This window comes from Phalaenopsis equestris, unplaced genomic scaffold (genome assembly GCF_001263595.1).
Source record: "Phalaenopsis equestris unplaced genomic scaffold, ASM126359v1 Scaffold000202, whole genome shotgun sequence".
NCBI classification, from domain to species: domain Eukaryota; kingdom Viridiplantae; phylum Streptophyta; class Magnoliopsida; order Asparagales; family Orchidaceae; genus Phalaenopsis; species Phalaenopsis equestris.
Window position 1 is genome coordinate 1212964 of NW_018164644.1, and position 24967 is coordinate 1237930.

Genomic DNA, 24967 nt, shown 5'->3' on the forward strand with positions numbered 1-24967 from the left:
GGACCTTTAAGATTGTTTTTATATCTTGCATTTTGTCAAAGTGAAGCACACATAAATAAGTTGAAGATCAGGTGTTCCAACGTTGATTAAGTGCGGACCGACCAAACTCCTAGGGCTGTCAAGTTTAGTTAGGTCGGTTTAAATGTAATGAGTGTGGCTTGAAATCGGCTCGTGATTCATTATATTCAATTTCGAGTTAGTTTGGCTCGAAATCTAATTGAGCTCGATTTGACTCAAAAATCGAAATGAGTTGGCTCAAATTTAATTATTTTCAATCACTCCATCTCGAGATCAGCTTGATCTAGCTCAAAATTGAAATTAATTGACTCAAATTGAGCTATTTGGATCCGTTCCATTCCAAAATAAGCTCATGGCTCGTTATAATTGATTTTAAATTACATATAATTTTCTATTAAAAAAAATATTTTGAGTTGATCTCAAGGCAGTTCAAGCCAATCCATGTATGACTCGAAATTGATTAAATAAAATTTGATATGATCTTTTTGGCTCATAACTCAACTCGAGGCAAATTTTGAATCAATTTTAGCAAGTAGCTCTTGACTTTTAGGCCCCAAGCTTGGGCGCATCCAGTGTGTTTAATACATACATATAACAAAAAAAAAAAAAGATTTTTATTCCAATTTTTTTAGCATGTTTCTTAGAGCTTGTTGTTTCTTTCTTTTGATTTATTCGATTAACAATCCCGTGAATATAAAAAGCGTCGGAGATGTACATTTTGATAATTCTACATGATTTTTTGTGTTGGGTCGAAGAAAAAAATTGTTGGTTCAAACCCTACAAGTTTCTTCGTAACATTTTCCGAATTACATAATTAAATTTATTATAACGTGACACGGTGATTTTTTCCTATGTTCAAGTTTTTCCACCTAAAATTCATATATTTTTATGATTGTGATATCTTGGCATGCCTCTCTCTCTCTCTCTCTCTCTCTCTCTCTACGTACATACATGAAGGCCTAAACAACATACAACATAAATGCTGGGCTACAGTATCAAACCGGGAAGGAAAAATAGAACAGCAACATGATACAATAAAGACAATCCCAAATCAGATATAATCAAAACTAGAACCATCATCAAAGACATAACATTACATTAAAAACAAACTACAAAACCCAAAAAAAAAAAGAAAACCAAGACATTAACAGCACACATGATTTATGTTTCCAATGACTAGAAAGACTAACACAATTGCATTAACATTATATTAGAAACTTGAAATAATTTCAAGCTCCATCTTACACAGAACAGTGGCAGGTTGCTATGCATTTCACTTTGCATACCTGTCAGAGTAATAATACGTTGATTCAGCTTTCCTGCTCTGCTTTATTTTTGGTCTTACTGGACAATAAAGTTGTGGCTGCAAGTCTATTTGGCAAGGATTGTTTCACCGCAGGGGTTTGGGGAATGTATTCCATCACTGAATACAAGATTTCCCCTGACAAAAGTAGCCAATACTTTTCCTGAAAGTGTTTTTCCCATGTAGGCTGAAATATTCTGAACGACATAAAAATAAACTTTAGGTAAATACTGATATTTCAGTTGATGTTTCAAATTCACATGTTTTGAAAGTGAAAGATGAACGGAAAAAAAAAGTGTCACTTTCAAATAGTAAATTTGATTTCATGCTTGGAAGATCCCACATAAAAATAATGTCTTGAAACAATTTCGGAAAAATAAAGGGGAGCAAAGGAAAGTTCTTTTAATTTCGAGGGGAATTTATATACATACCACCCTATTCTTTTGTATATAATTGTAACACCTAAACTTTCATAATTCAACTATAGGGCAGCAGAATAGAAACTAAATATTTGATCGTTGATGCGATGTAAATTCTTACCGGATGTTTACTGAATGTTTTATAGCTACCGTCAAGCTCAAATTCCACTTCAGGATCCCAAACCACAAAGTCAGCATCTTTTCCAGGCAAAATGGCCCCCTGAAATAAAACATTGGAGAGAAATGTTAATTGAAGAATGCAATGGAAAATACATGTGCTGTTATGGCATAAAACTTATTATTTATACTCCCATGCTTTTGCATTTTTTTTTATGAAACGTTCGATTTTATTATAGACAAGCTAAAATTAAGCCACCTATAATGATGCTGGAATATCAGTGCTTTAACCATTCAGACCTGAAACCATGTAAAGTTTCCTTAATATATATTTTGTTTCAATCACAAGGCATACAGGGCAGCAGGAGGAATTAATGGTTAATTGCTGCAGTATCAGCATTTATTCTGATAAGCAGCAGGCAATGCACCGAGCAAAGGATAATTCCTTAGGATTTTATCCATTATATTTAGTTTTAAAACTTAAAATCTGATGTAATATTACACTTTTCTTTCTTAAATGGATACTTGCTAAATAACTTGTAGAAGACGTTCCTGCATTTTTTTTTTTTTTTGGCATTTATACCACCCAATTATTACGTAATTACATATTTAACATCTAAACTTTGATTTTTACATTTATAGCACCTAAATATTTCCTATCACAAAAGAAAAATGCCACTAATTTAACTTTGAAAAAGTGAAATACACTTTTTCATGCGTAGGTAAGGTAGCATATAAGTAAAATTTGAAGTTTAGGTGTTAGATATGTAAATAAAAAAGAATTGAGTGGTACAATCTTCCTTCTTTTTAGTAGCATTTCAGTGAAAATAATGCATTTTTTAAATCTTTATTTCAATTAATGTGATCTCGAAGTTAAATGAATTGCTTACCTTGTGTTCTTGGCCTGCAAATTTAGCTGGTCTCTCGCTCCAATATTTAACCAACTGCCTCAATGTCAAACCATAAGTTTTTCCATAATGCCAAGTAGCGGGAAGATCAAACTGTAAAAGTAAAAATCGATCTTTGATTAATTTATTTATAGAAGCAAACACAAAGAACATTGGTGGCAGATAGCCAAAAATAAGAAAGATTGGTTCAAAATAAATTTCAGAATATCATGTATTTATATATGAAAAATATGATTATTAGAATTATGTAAAACTAACGCCCAATATATCACAGGATTCATAGCATCTAGCATAATATAGTCGCTAACATGGAGCTAACAATAAATAGCACAATCGCCAGCATCATTCAATAACAACTTCATATGGGCAATTTGGAAGATGATGCACACAATAATATAAAATATTACACACGCAAGATTGGGAATTAAACTTCCACAACATAAGCTATGAATTTGAAGTAAAAGCTCCATTAAATGCACATTAGTTCCTAAGCCTAGCTGTGAAAATTAAGTCATATCGGAGGAGAAAACTCAAACCACAAAAGAAACATAATTATCATTACTAAAATTGAAATTGTTGTAACAATGACACTTCAAAAGAAGATACAAGATAACAAACACAAAACATAGGACGACACAAACAAACACCTCGAAAGTATATCTCAAGGGCGGTGGAGGTTGACTCAGTGGATCCAGAGGCTTGCGACAGCAAAGGTGGATGAGGGAAGGGGGTCGTCAGGGTTAGAAGGTGAACTGGAGGAGGGAGACAGCAGGTTGAGCAGGGAAAAGCTGGCAGCGATGGGAAGGGCCGGGACAACAAAGTAGCTGCTGTAGGGGTGCTGGTTGGCTGCCATGAGGGGCCTGAAAGGGCTGGACAGCAGGTTGCTGCAGCCGGAAGGGGCCGAAAGTGCAGGGGGAAGTTGTTGGGGATGGCCGGCTGCTAAGGTAAGCGAAGGAGAAGAAGCAGGGAAGATGCAATCATCACCTCGGAGTAGGATACAACCGAAGAACCACCACCTCCTTAAATACAGCCCTGCTCCCGCGTGGTCACGGCAAGCCCAGCGTCATTAGGTAAAACAAATCAAAGTTTGTCATGTTTTTCATTATCATGGGCATTAACATTTAAAACAATTTGGGGTCATCCTTCATGAATCCTTAACCATCTCTGGGGCTGAGTGGTCACGACAAGCCCAACATGATGAGGTGATAGTAAGTCCTTTTGGACAACCTCTTAATGATGATACTTATCATGCATTCCCTTTTTTTTTATTCCTTACAAAAAACCTTCAGAACAACAAAAATCCTTCATTCTTGAAACTGTACTAGCAACCATGTATTTTGGGAAAGCCTCTTCATTGTAATTAAGGGTTTGTTTGGCGTAGCTTAGCTTCCCAGCTTTTCAGCTGCAGCCGCACTGTCCCAGGAAGCTGTTGCTGGGAAGTTGTTGCGGGGAAGTTGACTGTCTGTTTGGTGCAGCTGTGTAAAAACAGCTGTGGAGTAGCTGTTTCTGGAAAAATGACTATGCTGCCCTTGTTTGATAAAACTCAAACCTCACACTACTCATCAAAGTGCTTCTGAGACTTCTACAACTTAATTTACTTTCAAACTACATTTTATCACTATATTCATCATTGATATAATTCTTCTGTGATTTCCACTACTCATAAAAGTGCATCGTGTTAAATATATCGGTATTCAAACCTATTTTCAAGCCAAATACTTGAGCTTATGGGTGAGGGCTGACAATATGATAGTTCAACAACAAAATTTTTATTTCTCCTAGAATCTCATAATGAACAAAACCAAGAGCCTTATGTGCCATGACAAAGATCGTGTATCAACAACCAGTTCTCTAGCAATAATTGTTAAAACTTGAAAGAAAGAGCAATGGAGATTAGCCAGTATGATTTCAACAAGTTGGACTGAGAACCACTAGCAATTAAGAAAATGAACAACATGATAAAAAAAACCACCAGAAGTTCCAAATTATGAAATATAGATCAAAAGTTTTCAAGGATAAGTGGCAGGCAAACTTAGCTATAATCTAAGACAATAATCCGATGTCATCATTAAAAACAAAATGCTGCAAGTACATGTCCACATTTCAGTTTTACCTAAACAGTCGTATTTAACAACGATTGAAATGTGGTTCAAGCCCTTTGTACCGGCGAGTCTATCGAAAATCAGTTTTTGATCAGGTAAGGCTCCTCTTTCCCCAAAATCGTTCCAAAAACCTACCAGCAAATTTGCAAAATTAAAAACAATTTTCACCGGTTTCCTTCCAAAAACCACATCCGTGCATTTATAAAACCCTCTTCCATGCCAAATTCACCTTCAGGATATAAGCTCTTCATTTATCAAATTACTGAAATCCTTTTCCCCGCCCCTCACCACCACACCCAACGATCTGCAACAACTCTCCCCACATAAACTCACCTATGGATTACAAGCAAGAGAATTATAAATTAAACCTTAACCGCTTAAAAATTGACATATTCCTTTACATCCGATCAATATAATCGATGAAAAAAAAAAATTTAAAAAACATAATGAGATGGCAAACAAGCCAAAAACGAGTGAAAGAAACACCTAAGCAGAATCCATCACCGATGTTACCAAAATCTCGATCCAGTCTAGGAGATGGATCCCACTGGTACTCCCATGGTGAGAGAGAACAAGTAGAACCGGTATTTCGAAGCAACGAGAAGGTTGCAGTTGCTGGAGTCCTTGATTTCTGGCTTCCTCCTCTCATGTATCGTGTGGGGTTAGTAGAGGTCAAAAATCGCGTGAGCAAGCCAGGCCAGGGGGTACTACTCACGGCCCGCGTTCGGCTCGAATCGCGACCCGCCGCAGATATGCTGTCGCACCAAATGACATAAAGCCGCGGCTCGGTGTCGCGTCGCGGCAAAACAGCCGCGCCAAACAGAGCCTAAGGGAGGACAGAGGGAGGTGGGATACCATATAATTTTGAATTTAAATCCTTTAACTGAAGAGTGTTAAAAATGAAACCTATCATGACAATAGTTTCATCGTTTAAGAAAATATAGACGATTCATTATAAAAACCAAGTCTCAAATTCATTAGTTTACACATAAAGATATTCCTTGGCGGCATCATGAACAAATAACAGGCAAAATAAAACTACAAAACTACAAAACTAATAACAGAATACTTACCCAAAAAAACATTCTATATGAACAAAATCAAATAATTTGGTAAAAAAAAAATAAGAGCATAAAACAGCAAAATAATATAAAGCAAGAAATAATGAAATCATGGATAATAAAGAACTAGCTAATGTAAAGTTATCTTCCCAGTTAACGTGAGGCAAGTCTAATAATCCGCTTTAAATAAAATCTACAAATAATGCAAGAGGCTCTTTAAGTGCAAAAATTGAAAAAAAAAAGAAAAAAAAAGAATGCGGTAGTTAAAATATATTATCATAATAATTAAAGCACGTAAACCTACCTGCAAAGAAGATACTCCTCCCCATGCCCTTAAGAAATCACCTTCCTTAAGAAGTTTGAGCTCTGGTGTTGTTGGTGAATGGTCAGAACTCAACATGTCGATGTCCCCCTCCTGAAATTCAACAATTTGCACATTCCATGTAAACATTCAAAGCATATAACAAATGAAGAATATTACAAGAGAGTTCACATTACCAGCAGAGCCTCTCGCAACTTTTGCCGATTTGCTTCATCACGTATAGGAGGAGCGCATTTGAATCGAGTATCACCATCTTTAATCTCCTCTGCCGAGAATGCCAAGTAGTGTGCACACGTTTCTACACTGACACTAGCCCCAGAACTTTTGGCTTCCTGAAGATAATGGCATTGCACTATGACCGAATGCATGGAAATGCATCCCTAATAAACATAAGAAACTCTAAAAAAATTCTCTAGGTTTTTTTTGGGGCATGTATATGCCTAACACACAATTCTTATGTATTTAAATTCTCACAACTAAAGTTTCATATTTATACACATAGCACTCAAATCTTTAACATCACAAGAAAAATAGCACTGCTACCACTTTTTAAAAGTTAAATACACATTTTCATGCATAGGTTTAACACATCAAAGTGCTATGTATGTAAATATGAAAATTTAGGTGTAAGATATGTAAATACATAAGAATTGTATGCTAGCTATGTAAATCTCCCTTTTCTTTTTTTAATTTACTGTAGGTAGAGAATATCTACATAAAAAGGCACAAATCATCAGTTTCATTAAGACTGCTACTTTACTCGAGAAGAATGTAGAGGTTTGGAAAATCAATGCACAAATCAGTTTAAATAGACGGTAAAATGAATGAGAAAGCTGATGTTCCAAACAAACAATAGCAAGTGCCTTCTGAGGTAATATAATGCTTAGTACAAATGCAACATTTGAATATTATGAAACATTCTGTTCTACTGTTGAATTATGGGTCATGCTCAACTATAAAAAAAAAAAAAAAACATTGTATTTTGTTATTGCAAAAACAGAATTAGGAGATGTTAGGAAACATAATAAGTAAAATGGATGTCAAAATTTAAAGCATGGTTTTTTGCAAGGTCTGATTCCAGGAATAGAAATTTGGATGATGTTATAAATTAGCACAAGATTGCAATTTTATGCATTTCCATTGTTTTAATGTACTCATCATCAACAATATGAAAATAAGGTACTCAATCCTACTAAAATGTCATATCTAAGACAGAGCTATACCTTGATGAGGTTTAGTGAAGTTCCAGCATCTGACAAATGCACAATGTGAACATGAGCACCTTCTGCCGGACCACCTACTTTTGTCTCTTCCATTGCTGTTCTCAGCTCACTAATAGCTTCTATCTCCCTGCTCATTTTTATGGATATCACAAATGCTTCATATAAACTAAGATGAAAATTTTCAAGCAAAAAAGCATACCCAACAAAAGTAAAAAAATAAATAAGTAAAGATGGCGGTGGAAGATGACTTTCATTCTAGAGAAAATATATGCCATTGTAGGACTGGGTGACAATCAAAGTTTAAAAGTAAAAATCTAAACTAAAGTGTTTTTACCCAGTCAAACAAGACATAAGCTTTAAGGTGGATTAAGAATTAAAGAGAGTTATAAGATAATAAATAAAATATTTAAAAAGAAATTTATTTAATTTTTTTCCTCTAAGGTTATCTGCTTAACTTAGAAATATGCGCAACCGCTCAAGCACTCTTAGATTTGTTCTCCCTCACTCGTAGCTGCTACCAGTGCTCCCCACAAATGGCTTTCTCACTCTCAATGCTCCTCACTCGACGACCTTAACGCTTAACAGTCGTAGGGAACCAATCTGAGCAATCTCCAAGATCACCACTTGTTCATCTCTAAATCGTAATCTAAAAAATTTAAACCAAAATTATAAACTGTATTGGGTGTATTATAATATCATATATATATATATATATATATATATATTTTTTTTAACATTATAATTTCTAACATTATACTTCCAGACGTAAACCTCAAACTCCTCAAGGCATTAAGCCTCAGGCATATAACTCAATCAAAAAAGGCATAAGGCTTAACACCTCAATTCTTTGTTGGTTTTCCAGTCATCTATTAGCCGTAGCCATTTAAACATTACCTTGTTTTCATTTCCAGAAGTTTTAGTCCAGCCTAATCTTCCTTTTTTTCTTCATGTCCATTTAATTTCATTTCTTTGTTATTTTTAACAGCCCGGTCAGTAATCAATCACTTCTTGTCTTCATATTTGGCATTCAGATCTACAAGATTACTCCCTCGAGTCGGTTGTACTAAGTACTAGGGACATTTATTGCCACAATACAGCCTTCTGGGTCCTTCCAATTTATTCTTTGATCTTCTAAAATGATTTTCAACCATAAGGGTTGACAAATTCCTATCGACGTCAATATAGGTTGCATGATGCGACATGGCAGAACACAATGCTGAAGCAAAATAAAGAATAAAGCAATGTTGGACTGGGTTGAAATTATTTAATCATCATCAAAGAGGACTTAATGATTCTGCTCACAAAACAAATTGAGCCGATTTGAAGTGCCAAAACTTCCACAAAGGAACATTCCACGGTTTATTCGATCGAGTGCAATGAAAAAGATTGGATACAAGCACGACATCGCGCCGGTCAGGCCAAAATTGCCCCGAACGCCAATGAAATCACCTAAATACCCTCCATTCATACAACGGTTATTGTCAATATATTAGTGACGTCAAAATTAACTAGAATAAATATCCATATTGGTCGGGCATCCACACAAATGCTAAATGCAAATTTGTCCATGCGCAAGTGCATGTCATGAATTTTGAGACGCACGATTTTAATAGTGAAATAATCTAATCTTTATACAATTTTTAATTAATCTAAATTAAAAACAAAATAATATGAACTAAAAAAGGTATATATTTATACATTTTAACTTTAAGTTAATTTTATGATTTATACTAAATTATAACTAAGTTAAAATTAGATTATACATATAAATAAAAAAATTAATTTAAATCGTGTTCCTTGTTCGAATCCAACTAACCATGATCCCAATACCTACTCTAGCCTTCTGTTGAAACTAGAAAAAAAGATATTAAAATAAAATAAAACCTAAACTACTCTTCCTATCCCCTCACTTCATTTTCACAGCCTCCTACTCAGACAAAATAAAAACTCTCTCTCACTCCTTTGCACGACCCAAAAAATACTCCCCTTTGCTTCCTGTTTGCTCTCTCACCGATAAACGTCGCCCCATCCCTGTACCCAGCCTAAATCTCTGATGTTTGGCGCATGTCTCTTAACTGAACCCATCAAACCTTTTAGTTCCCAATTCCATAGCAAATCATACATCCAAAGCTAAAATAACCTAAAACCACCCTCAATATCTACAGCCAACCACATGCCTCTCGCATGGAAGCCCTTTGTACGCCACCTACCCAAACACAGAACCACCATTCCCAACCACTCCACTCTTTGCTCTTCCATCTATGCTCCGTGCACAATTCCAACTTTTCAGTTCTGAACTCCAAAACTCGCACATGAAATTTCCTTCATTGTATAGTTTAGTATAAGCACTCAAACACAACCTATTGTATTTTTTTCCCCTTTTTTTTTTCAAACCATTCATCTCTTCCTTCCAATTCTTCTTTCTATAGCCTCAAAAAAATCTTCTGGGGTTCGAATGACACGGATTTGATAAAAGAGTATTATGTGAAGGGGAAAAACTTTCAAAGGATTTGAATTGAGTTATTGGGTATAAAAGATGATCACCGCATTCTCTAGTCCTTTCCTAATAATAATAGATTGATCAAAATCACTCCTACTAAGAAACATATGGAGATATTAAAAGATGTACCCGGTCATTAATTCAAATTCCTTATTCCTTGTAGCCTGTATCATATATTTTTTATTAGAGGTTTATACCCAGCTTTCAACATAAAAATAAAAAAAAATCCGGAATGAGGGAGGAAGATAGAATAAAAAAAGAAATTTCTTCAGCCTTGGTGAACACTTCTAACTTCTAATTGCCTTTCCATTTTCCTAAACCTGCAGAGCATTGCAAAAAGACAGTTGATATATGACATTAATTGGTGGTCTACCATTACTATTTTACTCTAAGGAGTCCTCTGACAAGTCACCTGCAAATTTTTACCATCTATGAAGAAATCAACAAAAGTCCTATTCCACAAAAATGAGAATCAATAAAAAAAGTCAAATAATATTAACACAATACGCTAAAAAATAATCAAAGACTAGAATGCAAGTAAGGATCGTAAACTTTGTTCTAAACATTACAATCAAAGCAAAACAGTGCCATCCAAATAGTGATTTCAGTATTAGAAGAAATTTTAGTGCATAGTCTCAAGGCATACTTCGAAAGTGATCCATTAAAGCTTACCAGGATGCTGGCCTTGTCTTAAGATAAGTTGAATAGGACCTAGGATCTGAAGCGGCATCGATAGTTTCACCATCACCATCACTATTAGGATTAACCTCTGCATGGACGAGCAGAGGTCTTTTATACTTGGCTAAGGTATACAACCCTTCCTGCAAAAAATATCCGAAAATTGTTGCTGAAATTATTTTATCCATTCACAAAGGTAATATTTTGTTGTTTTTATACATGAAAAATACGTCCAGCATGTTCTATGGAGAACTCATAAGAAAGTAAGTTAACATTTTCATATGTAGAAACAGCTTTGATTCATGAAAGAAACTCACCGCCCTGCAATAACCTGTCCATGTTATTATAGACTTGTAGTTAGCCAAAAAAGAAGAAAAAGATAAGAAACAAGTAAGGTGCAGAAGGAATCCATCTTCATTGATAGGAACCACTTCTAAGCAATATATCGGAAATAATCCAAACAAAAGCACCGAATAGTCCCGACATGGAAATTATTTATAATAAAAATTCACATGATTAAGCAATCGTATATGAAGTTCAGACAAGATATTGGGTGCCTAGATGGAATGTCATGGATTTAAACAAATTAAATAACAGAAATCTGAACGCACCTTGATATGTGTTATGTTTGTCATGGGAAAATCATTAATTCCAGAAGGCAACATAAATGACTGCAAAGAAAAGGAAAGAAATTGTCATAAACAGTATAAATCTCCAATTCTATATGAAATATTAAACTAGCATGCTCATGAACAAACTTTAACAATAACTTCCAGTTATCAACTACAAGGAAAATGCAACAATGTTGAATAAATACGTAAAGTTTATCATACAGCTTATAAATTAATTAACACCACTGATTTGAAGGGGGTGAGCCAAGTGTCCAAACATATTCATATTGTGTTTGGTTCACTTTCTCTGTTATTGTTCAAAGGGGGGGATGAGAAAAGGACTATTACAAGGAGCTGTCATCAAGTTCAATTTAAAAAGGACAGCCATCAACTGCAATGCTGTAAAGGTAAAAGTGCAAAAATATCTCCCAAGGACAGGCTAATTGAATACAAGGGTAAGGCAAATAAAATCAGTACTGATTCCAAAAGTTTTTTTGCTAAATTTGGTGCCAGAGAAATAATTTTTTTACTTTTCAAGTTGCTGCCATAGATAGTGAGAAGAGAGGATCAGAGAAGTTAAAGTTGAATATCCATAAAATATATCAAATTCCTTTTGCCAGGATGGCATGTTTGAATAATTAGAAGATTGGGGTGTTACACTAATAGCACTTACGAATTGTTCATGATACGGGAAATTAGATTAGTCTATTCTTGTATGCCAGCAAAAGGTTCACTTCCGCATACGATGCAGTATGACTTCAAAAAAATTTTGATAGAACCACAACCATGCTTACGATGCAATATGGCTATTGCAGCTCCCTACTAAAAGATGGACGCTGAACAATTCAAACATATTGTTGTAGAATTCGGAAAGATACGCATATTGTATAGTGTAAAACCACAAAATATTGGAGGTCTACTTAATAAGCACCTTTAGCCCAAGTACACCAGCTCTCAGAAGTCTATCCAAAATAGTTGTATTTAAGGCATTCTCTGGTACAAGACCACCCCAGAAACCTGGATATAAAGACACATGTTTAAGCTTGCAATAATAAAAAAAAAAACTTTGGTTTCTATGAGTCGGGGACAACACAGCATCACAGGTAACAAAATAAAACAAAACGGTAAACGTAAAAGTTCCAAGCATGATATTTATTCCTGGCATCTTTTTCTTTCTTGAAATAACCTGAACTTTGAAAGGATCTTTTTCTTTCTTGAAGTAACCAGAACTTTGAAAGGAAACGTTTTCAATACAAACATATATAGATAGAAATTCATTAATTCTCATAGAAGTACAGGAATATGATAAGTGATAAAATATTAAAGAGAAGTAATAAATGCAGAATAAGATTAAGAAAATATAAAACAAAAGTAAAATAAAATATAACTAGGCAAAAGTGGCAAAGGTTGTGCACAACATGTTTGTGTCCTGTCGAAGTGCTTTACAAAAGGTATCAACAACAGTAGAAAAATAAATTGGGAGATGTGTAGCTTTAAATAGTGTAAATGTAAAACGTCATGATAGCTCTGTAGAAGAATATTTGCTTCAAAAACATCTTGCAGTGATGGAAAGATCATAGGTCAGGTAAAATATATGACCAAATGGTAGCTTGAGATTGTGCTTGAATTGTCTGATTTTTACCATCCAACTTATTTTTTTCAAAAATGTTCTAATGACAGATTAGAAGAAATTAAGTTGAATTGCATAATGCTGGTCCTACCCTTGCCATTAAAAGGAAAGTTTGGTTTACAAAATCAATGAGTTGTAAGAAAAATAAAGAATAAGAAACATATCAAGGAGTGTTAAAATACCACCCCAAGAACCTATATTTTGATGTACATGAAACGTGAAATGAAAATAACATGAGAGCATGTGCCTTGTTAGAGAAAGAGAGTATCCTGATGTATATCATTCATAAGAGAATCCACCAATTTGTAATAGAGGAACAAATATGATACCCAAAGAATCAACAGAATAAACATAATCCATTAACAAAAAGTAGGAGATTTCCTCAGATAATTTTTAATGCCAACACTCCCGCTACGTAGGGGCAAGCATATTAACAAACTCCAGCTTCTTCTATAGCTGGAAAACTCAAGTGCACGCATGCCTGTGGTAAACATATTAGTCAATTGTTTCAAACTGAAAAAAGTATATGATCAACTTTGTTAGCACAACATCCCAAAGAAAGTGGCAGTCAGAATCGAAGTGTTTGGTTCATTGTTGGGAGAAGATTCTAAGAAAAAAGATCCCTCACGGCAGATATCTTAAAGGTTAAACCATTGATCACCATCCTCCTTTCTTCAACTCATACCATGAGAACAATTCATTTAAAGAAGGGAGATTTCACAGAATTTGGATTCAAATTCATTATTGAGTACTGCCAAAACCTAAAAAAATTCTCTCAGAATCATCGCATCTTCACAACATGACATATTAAGATAATAATCCAATTCCAACTAAACTTCTTGGTATTAAGTTATTCAATGACAAAAAGATTAACTTATTTGGTAATAACAAGCTTTGTATTAATTTCATAAATAAGTATATTGTTTACCATTGAGTAAGTTTATTTAAATGCATCTCAAACCTCTTTTATGATGGAGAGAAACATAAATGGCCCACTAATATCCAGTAGTTTAGTATTCTACAATAATGTCATGATCATAAAATTAGCTCCGTCCCAACGTACGAACTTCAGGTCTTTAGGCTTCGAAAATAGATCTACATTGTGTTGTATCTTTATATTTCCTTTCATAAAAATATTTACAAGTTGGGATCATTTAAAATAATTTTTTTTTCATTTAAGAAGTAAGATGTTTGAAATCACTAGAGTTGCCCCTTAGTCTGATTTTCACCATAAATCATGGTTGATTCATTAAAAAAAGAAATTCAAAGAGCTCAGACATAGTGAATAAAAAGAATTCAACAAGAGGAATAAGATTGGAAGTGAATAATCCTAACCTTAGAAGAATATAATAAATGTTAGAAGAACAACACTAATTTCCTAAAAGTATAGGAATTATTTGGAAAGAAAAATTGCTTAATTTTATTAATCACATGTAGGGTACATATATAGGGACATCAATCTCTCCTAATTTACAAGCTTACCAAATATATCTAGCCTAAATTAGGAAATGAAACAATTCTTAAATAAAATAAATAAATAAATAAATAAGAATGGAATAAAGATAAATCAAGAGGTTTCCAAATTGATCTCAAATCAAATCTCCCATAAGATCTTAGATAGCTGGCTGGTCTATGCTAGGAAACACCACCTAAAACTTCTCAAGTTTCCACACTCCCCCTCAAGCTGGGTCATAAATATTGTAGAGGCCAAGCTTGGTACTAAACTCTGATAAAGTGCTTAAAGGAAGATCATTGGTGAAGACATCAACTTATTGGTGTGTCAGGATGTAGCTTAGTAGTATAATTCCCCCATTATACTTTTCAGCGATGAAGTCTATCAACTTCGTTATGTTTAATCCTGTCATGATGCGCGGGATGCTTGGTAATACTCATAGCTACTTAATTGTCACAAAACATCTGTATAGAACTATTGGATGTAAATTTCAATTCCCTTAACAATTTATGAATCCAGATCCCTTTAAAAATTTCCAAGGTAGGTGTCCTACACTGTGATTCCACACTGTTTCTAGAAAACAACAGTTTGTTTCTTACTTCTTCATGTAACCAAATTTTCCCATTCATATGAACAGTATTTTGTGATGGATATTTTGTCTACGAGTTCCCCAGCCTAACTAGCATCATTGTAGAAACATAGTTTTTTTTTAAATTAATTCATAACCCAGAGCCTTCTTGAAAAACCTCACTACTGTATATCATTTCCAAATACTTTTCATGTGGATTTTTCATGTGTTTGCTCATGATACTGACAGGGTATGCAATATCTGGTATAGTATGTGATAGATAGATGAATTTTCCTATCAATCTTTGGTATCTTCTTTTATCCACAGATATATTTTCTTCTTCCTTGTTAGACTTCTTATTGTGTTCCATTCAAGTATCAACAAGTTTGCATCTAATCATCCAAGTTTCCTTTAATAGATCTAAGATATATTTCCTCTGTGAAATAATAATGTATTTCTTGGATCAAGCTGCCTCAATACTTATAAAATATCTTATGTTTTCTAGGTCCTTGATTTCAAATTCAACGACAAACACTTCTTTGATTTTAAAAATTTCTATTTCATAATCACCATTACGAATCATATCATCCACATATACGATCAATGCAACAATTTTCTCTCTAAATGTATTTTATGAATAATGCGTGATTAACTTAACTTTGAGAATATACATTGGATTTCATAGATCTAGAAAAGCTTTCAAACCATGCCCTTTGATGATTGCTTAAGCCCAAAGAAAGACTTCCTTTGTTTGCATACTACGAGTTTGTTGGAATTGTTCTCAAGTTTTGGCGGTACTTCCATGTACACTTCTTTCAGATCCCAAATAAAGGAAGCCATTTTTTATGTTCAGTTAATGCAGTACCCATTCCTTCTTAACTGCTACTAAAAAGAAGAAATCTGAAAGTATTCAGTTAGGCAATTGGTACGAATGTCTCCTGATAGTCAATCCTATAAGCTTGTGTTAAACCTTTTGCAGCACGTCCGGTTTTGAATCTCTCAATACTCCCATCAACTTTGTATTTGAGATTGAACATCCACTTGCTTCAAGTTGGCATCTTATCCCACGGAAATTTACTAAAAATTCGTGTGTCATTATGTTATAATGCCCGAATCTCCTCTTCTAATGCTTTCCTCCATTTTGAATTTTCAAGTGCTTCACGCTATAAGCACTTTGTAGACTAAGGATAGCTTCTCATAAGCTACATACTCCTTGAATTGTGTATCTAGTGCAGCCTTCATTGACATCAGCACCATAAGAGGAAAGGGATAACTTATTAGTACTAGACTCCTCACCTAAAATTTTATTTAAATGTGGACTTAGGTTTTGGTTGGAGTAGTTCTGTCTTTGCAAGTTGTCTTCCACTTACTCAAGATTTTTCTCTCCTAGTGTACACATTAAATTCTTTGTTATAAAATTCAGGTTGGGTTGGTTGGATATCCTCAACAGGAGTAGGAGAGTCAGGTGGAAGAAGAGTAGGCGGGGTTGTCGTGTAGGTGTCATCAAGTGCATCCCAAATTGATGTTCATTTGCACTCTTCTCCTGACCATTAGATTTGGGATAGTATGATTGATTTAAAAAAGGACATTCATGGAGTTGTATTATTTTCTAATAACATGAGAGTAACACTTACGCATTTTTGTTGGAGGTGTACTCAAGGAAAATACACTTAATAGATTTAGAGTTAGGTTTGGTGCAAGCTGGGGAATAAATGTGAACAAAACATACACATCCAAATATTTTTAGTGGTATAATAGAACGTGAGAATAGTTGACCATCAAAACAGTAAGTGGTGTTTTGAATTAAGTACCTGACTAAGCATTCAAATGATAAGAAATATTAAAGTAAGAATTGTTTCCCCATAAAAATATTTTGGAACTTAATGATAATTCATGATTAAGTAGGATACTTCGAGGAGATGCGTGTTCACTCTATGTTATCTCGTTTTGTTATGGGATATCAAAATATGGACACATATGAATGATTTCATTTTTTAAAAGGTAAGACCAAAGGATGGAGTTGAAATATTTGTTTACATCTTGACGATCTTAACTTTGTATTGGAATTGAATTTAAATCATTTCATTGAATGTTTAAGAGATTTCAGTTGTTTCAGATTTCTCCTTCATTAGTTTAAGTGTGATCGTCAATGAGACAAACCATCTAGCCCTACTTTAGATTTTCATCTTTGAAGGTCCCCAAATATCACTGTGAATAATGAAAAAAAGACGGAATTTATACCGACTCATGGGGTAACTATTTCTAGTGTGTTTGACAAATTGAAAAATATCACATTTATTAAAATTAAATTTTTATTGATAAACAAATGAAGATACAACTTAATAACATAGTTGAAATAGGATGACCAAAGCAATAATCCCATAGCATGACCTGTTTTTGAAAAAATATACTCAAAACTTCAAAATTTGAGGTAAATATGGAGATGGATCAGATGTGTGTTTAGAGAGAGACTTTCCTTGAGCATGTATAAACCTTGATGCATTTCAACGTTGTTAATCACCTTTCCCAATTTCGCCCTTTTGAAATTCACAAGATTTTGTAAGGAATTTAATTATGCATTTCATATCATGAATTGCAATCCAACTGTGAAACATATAAAATAGAGGAAAGAATAATATCCTGAGAGAACTCCACATTTCCTTTCAGAGCACGATCAAGATGTAGAAGCAGCTTAATAGTTGACTAGAGCAATGATTTCTCTTATCATATGATCAGAAGCTCCTGAATCTAAAATCCAATTTCTAAACCTTCCATTATTGGCCACATCTCTTTTCCTAAAAATATTTAAGTGTGATCCATCTGCAATTCTTACCGATCTAGATGTAAAAGCCTCTGAATTGACTAGCCACAACATCTCAGAAATTGTGCCCTCTCCCGTAAAATGTTCATTTTTCCTTCTACCAAAAATGTGTACAAACATGAATTGGTACCATTGAAGGAAACTATGGGCATTAAGTTTGTGATTTGTGATAGAGTTAGAAAGTTCAAGAGTTGTTTGGACAGAATCCCTAATCTCTGATTCAGATTTAACAACTAGAGTAGAACTTGACGTCTCATCATGTACTTTGTCATCAACTGTAAGGGTATTTAGGGTTGCTTCTAGTTGTTGGACTACAGTTGACTATACCTCCTTCTTGCTGTGTTGCTTGTTGTTGCTGCTTTCGACTTGATGCTAACCGAAGATTCAACCGGAGAGGGTCTGTAGCAAGGAATTTTCAGGCTGCAGACAGAATTTTGAAGAAGGGGCCTGCAGTAGGGACAATTTCTGATGCAGGGAAGAGTTGCAGAAGGGTCTATAGCAAGAAATTCGGTTGAGGAAGTTCCGGTTACCTGCAAGGAAGAGTTTCTAGCCGCACTAGCGAGGTTCGGCGTTAGTAGGAAGGAGATCCGGTTGCAAAAGGGAAGTTCGGTACTAGCAAGAAGGAGATCCAGTTGCAGAAGGAAATTTGGCCTAACAGAGGTTCGGTGACTAGGGTAAGATCTGAAGCTCTGATACTATGTATAAAAATACTTGGGAACGAAAATTTCTTAATTTTGTTATTCACATGTAAAGTACATGTATACAAACACCAATTCTTTCTAATTTACAAACCTACCAAATATATCTAGCCTAAATTAGGAGGAAAAAATTGTGAAATAAAAGATAAAGAAAAATAAATAGGAATAGAATAAACATAAATCAAAAGGTTTCCAAATTGATCTTCAATCAAATCTCCCATAAGATAATGGATAGCTGGTCAATCCATGTTAGGAATCACCACCTGAAACTTCTCAAGTTTCCACAAATACCATACAAAATAAAATGAAGAAAAAACTCAAGAATTTTTAATATTCGTTCTTTCTACAAGAAGGAATATTTATACCTCTCCAAGAGGCATTACAACACAAGAATAATTCAAAAAACGAAGAGAAAAATAAGAAAGGGACAACGTTCCTCTAAAAGGTAACAGTTTGCAATCCAAAGTCCATAGAAAGGATGATCCAATGGTATAAGGCCTTGATTTATGTGTCATAAGTTCTTTGTTGTGATTGGTGAGCAAGTAGGCACCACGTGACTGTGGCATGATACTGTCACATGCTATTGTAGCAAAAATTCAACAATAACCGCATGATATGTCATGTGTTATTGGAGCATAAATTCAACAATAACTTTAAACACTAAGCATAGCTCAATTTCTACACTGTTTGGATCAAGAAATTATTAAACTCACAAGTGGGCCACGTCTATCAATGTAATGTACAACATAATATAATAAATGATGTTTTTAATCACTATTATAATGATACTAGTGTCAATTTGAATTAACAGATTAGATTCAGGTTTGATCGGATTTTTAGCCAACTCAAAGCAGCAAGACCCAAACCCAACTCATACATTAAATAAGCTAGCAATTGGACTCAAACCTAATTCAAATAACCCGCCTAACATAAAGCATAATAGCCAGATTCAGGTTATCGAATCAGATCATTTTTTGAAAACCCCTAAACAGTATTATTATAATTAGCATCAAACACCCAACATTCATGACGTTTTGTGATCACAAAACAGTAATCTGCCAAAAAAATGAAGAAATATCAATAAGAATAAATGTATGGTTATGACATATCAACACCCTGCAACTAATTTTGATTTTACATGCCAGAAAATGATCACAAAATCAACAATAATGGATTTTTAAACATAGATGGACATGTGATTAGTTTTCAATTATGACAAGTTGAGTGAGATAGCTCACCAACATCAACATAGATTTTCTCTCGAGCTGCCTCGACCTGCAATATCGAATAAAACACAGTTATCGGTCAAATACAGCATATATAAATTAAAAGGAATGGAGATTTAGGGAAATGAACCTTAAGTTTCAATGCTTCCTCGGTCACTGTGACAGGAAAACTGTTAAGAGGCATGTCAATTAAGGTTGTTACGCCACCTGAAAAACACCAGAATGATTTCCATCTTATTTCGTTCAATCATAGAACTGCATTAAATGGCTAAAGTAAAGCACCAAAAATTCTAATGAAGCAAACAACTCTCTGTTGATGTTTTTACTCTTTTTCTAGTAACTAAGCAGCAGTTAACGTACATGAAAATAGTGGAGTAGAGTGAAGGAACAGGTCAACTTGGCCTTCATTTAGATATATGAATCAATAAAGACAGCTTAAGATCAACAAAGATCGATATAATGATGGCAATTGCTTTGTCACTACATGCTTCTTTTGATATTGATATGATACTCACCGCAAATAGGTGATCAAAATCTTTTTATTTCAGTGATGCATAATTTTGATATAACAAAATTACCAGCTAAAAGACAACAACAACGGAATGAAAAATAAAAACCAAGAGCAAAGATGATTTTGGAAAATCTTCCATAAAAGTTCAACGATGTTGGATTTCTCATGGATTGATATACAATGTTACAAATTCCCAACAAGTAATTGTAAATGTGCTTCACATGGCCATATTGACTCGATTGTTCCATATATGTATGACCCAAACATAAAGTACCGTAAAGAATATCTTATATTTCTTCTATTTAGTCTATTACATAAACATCCGCTCTCTGAGTTTGCACAATAATGCCTTGGTCTGATTTCTAATAAAAAGAAAACAATATAGAAAAACTACTGATTAACGTATGTTCTTAACAATCATTAAAAAAAAGTATAATAATACTGATGATCTGCGGGCACGGGCTAATGGAGATATAAATAATAGCTCAAATTTCAGATCAGATTCGTGAATGGCAAGCTATGAGACTTGGCTCATGCAAATGTTTGAACAAACAACATAAGATACTGTCCTTCTGTATTGTTGTAGTAATAGCCATGAATAAATAGGAAACAATCGTAGGGTTTTCTCCAAATACATAAAATGTGTAGTTTGAAATGAGCTGGAGCTTCTCAACTCTTGAAGAACGCCATTCACAACATTAAGGCTTGGTTTAGGGCGGCGGTAGAGCTGTGCGCAGCTTGGAAATGCCAATTGGGTATTTGGATACTCCGGCACGGTGACTTTTTACAAAAAGTTAAAAAGCCGAAGGAAACACGGCCGCTGACCATAGGGTGGATTACCTACACGCTATTTTCATGAGAATAGTGACGCTTGAGGAACATTTTTTTTCACTAGATTCTTGTGGAACATTTCCTATTTTCTATTTGTTTATTAACTTTGGACATGCAGTTTTGGACATTTTTCACGAGATGTTTATGAATTTTCATACTCCTTTGGACATTTATGTTGCTTTGAAAATGTCACTTTACTTGAGAGTTTTTTCATTTTTAAAATATTTTCTATTAACTTCAGTAATGTTATTTTAATGTTGGTATTGTTTATAACGTTATATGATTGTAGCTAATTCGTTGTTGTTTATGTGTTAGCTACTATGACACCAAAATAAATGGAAGCTAATAGAGAAAAGGTTAGAATGAGAGTTGTAATTGCAACGTGTTTGATGTACAAGTATTATAACTCTTACATAGAACAATCATCTTATATGACATCCTCCTATGTTGACGATAAATGGGTTGGGGTGCTGTTTGCGGGCCACCCAACTAGATTTAACAATCTGTTTCGCATGACACAAACGGTATTCACCGATATATTGAATGAACTTCAAAGAAATTATGGACATCATGGTCCCACCAGGACGACTTCACCAGAAATATGAGCAGCAACCCTCTACATATTATCACAAAATGAATCAATGCGATGAGCTATGAAACACTTTCAACTTGAATGCACTTGCCAGTTTTTCATCACATATCATAAAGCTAACATATCCGACATTCAAACAGACCCTCAGGAAATTTCGCACGATGTGTGGTATATGTCATACTTTCGGATAATTTCTCTTATTTAGTACATTCAATTTTCATATGAATATAGTAATTACGGAACCCTTCATTATCTATCTAGACTTGTATTGGAGTAATTGATGGTACACAAGTGGATGCACATGTTACAAACAATGAGAAGATCATATTCATCAGTCGTTGTAGGTCACCAACGCAAAATGTCATGGTCATATGCGACTTCAACATGTGCTTTAATTTTTTCATGACTAGTTGGGAAGACATTACACACATGACAATTGAATTTTCAAATATGCAACACAAAATAAAAAATACAACTTCTCACATCCACCACAGATTCGCTTGAGACTGAGTTGGTCACCTTTTTTTTTTACTTCAACACTAATCATTATATTTACACCAGATAAATATTATCTGGTTGATGTTGGGTATCCGTTGCAGCGATGGTATTTGATGTCCTATCTTGATACGAGATACTACATATTTAACTTTGAGCGAACTAATAATATCACACGGGGCAGGAAAGAAATGTTCAACAAAAGGCATTATTCCTTAATTGATGTTATTAAGAAGACTTTTAGTGTTTGAAGAAAGAAATGAGTTATACTTCGCGATATGTTAATTTACCAGTTTCTCAAATAGGTGTTCGTTTTGATTGTCACGATGACTCTTCACAATGATATTCGGCATCATCATTTCTGCAACGACAATGACTTTCGTAGAGAGGACGAGGATCATGCACATGTCTGTGTTAAGGCTATGAGTGTTGGTTTGGACAGTTTTTATCACATGCCAAAAAATGTTCCCGAGACCGGCATTTAAAATAGAGAAGGTGCAAGCGAGATGACAGAGTTGAGAGAACAATTTACGGATATAATGGTTAAATGTTAATTGAAGAAAATGTTATTTTTTATTTCTGTTAATGATAATGATCGTTGAAGACCTATATATTTATTGTATTGGTATTTTATATAGATCATGTATAATTTTATTCCTTATGCATTTGATATTTATTGCGACCGTTTTTTAATGCAAGTTGTATATGTTTTTTTTTTCTTTTTTCATTTTTTTCTTTTGTGGGTCTTGGTCATTGATAAGACATTTGACCTAATGGGTTCTTCTGGATGGTTTGTATGTCGTTATTGATTGTTGTCACATGTGAAATCCTAATGAAGGCAAGTAAGTTCCTCTTTTTTTCGGTGTTATGGTTTTTTTAGGTTCATCTAGATGGTCTTTTTTGGTGATATGCATATATGACACAAATGAGTTTAGTATTACGTGAGTTAAAGACAACTAAAAATTTATTTTATAAAGTTTGTTGTCTTATTGTAGTGACAGATTTGTTGGTTTACATATCAAGTTCTCTGAGCCTCACAGCTGCATAAAACTTTAACGAATTACTTTTGTTATTAATTTTTACTAGTGTTATTCAGGAAGGATGAGCTCGAGGATTTCAGGTACCTCCATAGAATTGTATTGCTACTGCGGACTTCAGTGTTCCCCACTCACTTTGCGTCAGCCACATAACTATGGGAGACAGTTTTACAGTTGCCAACGGAGAATCACAAAAAACTGTGACTATTTTCAGTGGACAAATGACAGGAAGATTCCACCGTCGAGAGTGATCGGGCGTGGAGAATATCCCTGGAGGATGGCTTATCTCGTGACATACGTCGTCTGCATTTAAAAAATAATGTTATTAAATTATTAATTGTTATTTTAATAATCCTTTTCTTAATTTTGGTAGTCATACTACTCACTGTTTAATAAGGTGTCTATCTTTGTTTTGTGATGTTTTGCCCTGAATATTTGCTCTCAAATATGGAATGTACCGGTATGAACAGTGTTGTTGCAAACAAAATTACTGTGCAGGGTCAGAATGATCATTCGCCCAGAAAACAGCTACAGCACAATTGTTTTCAAACTGTAAAAGACAAACAGGCAGCTTATCCATAACAGTTTCTACGCAATTGCTTATTATTAACCTACTACCCTAAACAGACTAAATAGTCTAATAATAACTAAAGCGAACTCCAAATGCATTTGTTTACCAAGTTATATCAAATTGTATTACAACACTGCAATATGAGTCACTCCCACCACCAAAATTGCAATTTGTTTGAGCAGGATTTTGTAATGATAAGTTCCCAAAAAGTTGCTCCACCTTCTGTTGTAATCCAAATAATTTACAACACAATAATAACTATATTACATAACAGCCAATATTAATTGAAATTTATAATATCCACAGCACAAATAAGAAATAATAAACGGCAGCAATATCAAGGTTACCAGCAGCTGCTGCCTTCGTCCCTGCAGAAAAGCCCTCCCACTCGGTCCTTCCAGGCTCATCAAGATGAACATGTCTATATAACAAGAAAGTGAGCAAAAAACATAAATTAACCTTCCAAGCCATCGTCAGATTTGAATTAAAAGTTGATGCAGAAAACAATCCAACAAAAAGGCATGAATTTTGCCCACAGCAGCACACAAATCCTTCTAGTTATAAGATATTCATGCTCAATATACTGAGGAGAAAATCAATAACGTTACAGCTTTTTATTTCCTCTTCTTTTTTTTAGATAACATACTGCTGAACCTCATCCACCCAAATAACGTATCAATTTGTCAAATAAGAGTGACAATATTAAAAATCAATTTAAGTGTTTTAATACATATCTGTGACTAATCTCAGTTAAGACAACTCAAAAGATTATCATACAATGTTATCCATCCTAAGTAAATAAAGATGTTTCCTGGATCAACTACTCATGAAATTCAACTCAAAAAGCAGTGTAAAAAAACCAAATCAAGTGGTAAGCATCGTGCATACACAATTAAAACACAAATTTAGTTGCATTGATCTACGATTTAAGAAAGGCTAGTCAGATACAACGATAAATACTAAAACTTAACCACATGATTTTCGAAATTTCTTAAAAGCTAGTTCAGAACCCAACAACGTCGTCAATCATTTTTCAAAAAATTGCTATTGAAAAGAGGAACAAACAAACAAACAAACATACAAACAAGCAAACAAACATGCATGACTACGCATTCGCACGTACACACTTACGAACACATGCACAAACGCATGCACGAATGCGTACATAGGGCTGTCAATTTGGCTCGTTATTCGTGAACAGCTCGTTGTTCGTGAACAGCTCGTGTTCGACTCGTTAAGCAGCTCGTGTTCGGCTCGTTTGTTAAGCCTAAC

At 34.3% G+C, this 24967-nt stretch overlaps 1 protein-coding gene across 1 annotated transcript in view; it reads right to left on the minus strand.

The window, feature by feature from the left end:
• Window positions 1–1299: 1299 nt before the first annotated feature.
• The window catches only part of LOC110022665 (allantoinase), a 25590-nt gene continuing 1922 nt past the window's right edge, over window positions 1300–24967 (minus strand). Inside the window, exons 4-15 of the mRNA XM_020721729.1 lie at window positions 24043–24116; window positions 19789–19865; window positions 19671–19707; window positions 12194–12279; window positions 11263–11322; window positions 10646–10794; window positions 7474–7600; window positions 6427–6582; window positions 6233–6343; window positions 2748–2858; window positions 1862–1960; window positions 1300–1518 (exon numbers count right to left, since the gene is read on the minus strand). Coding sequence (XP_020577388.1) covers window positions 1390–1518; window positions 1862–1960; window positions 2748–2858; window positions 6233–6343; window positions 6427–6582; window positions 7474–7600; window positions 10646–10794; window positions 11263–11322; window positions 12194–12279; window positions 19671–19707; window positions 19789–19865; window positions 24043–24116 — 1216 coding nt within the window. The 3' untranslated portion in view covers window positions 1300–1389. The remainder of the gene's footprint in view (window positions 1519–1861; window positions 1961–2747; window positions 2859–6232; window positions 6344–6426; window positions 6583–7473; window positions 7601–10645; window positions 10795–11262; window positions 11323–12193; window positions 12280–19670; window positions 19708–19788; window positions 19866–24042; window positions 24117–24967) is intronic.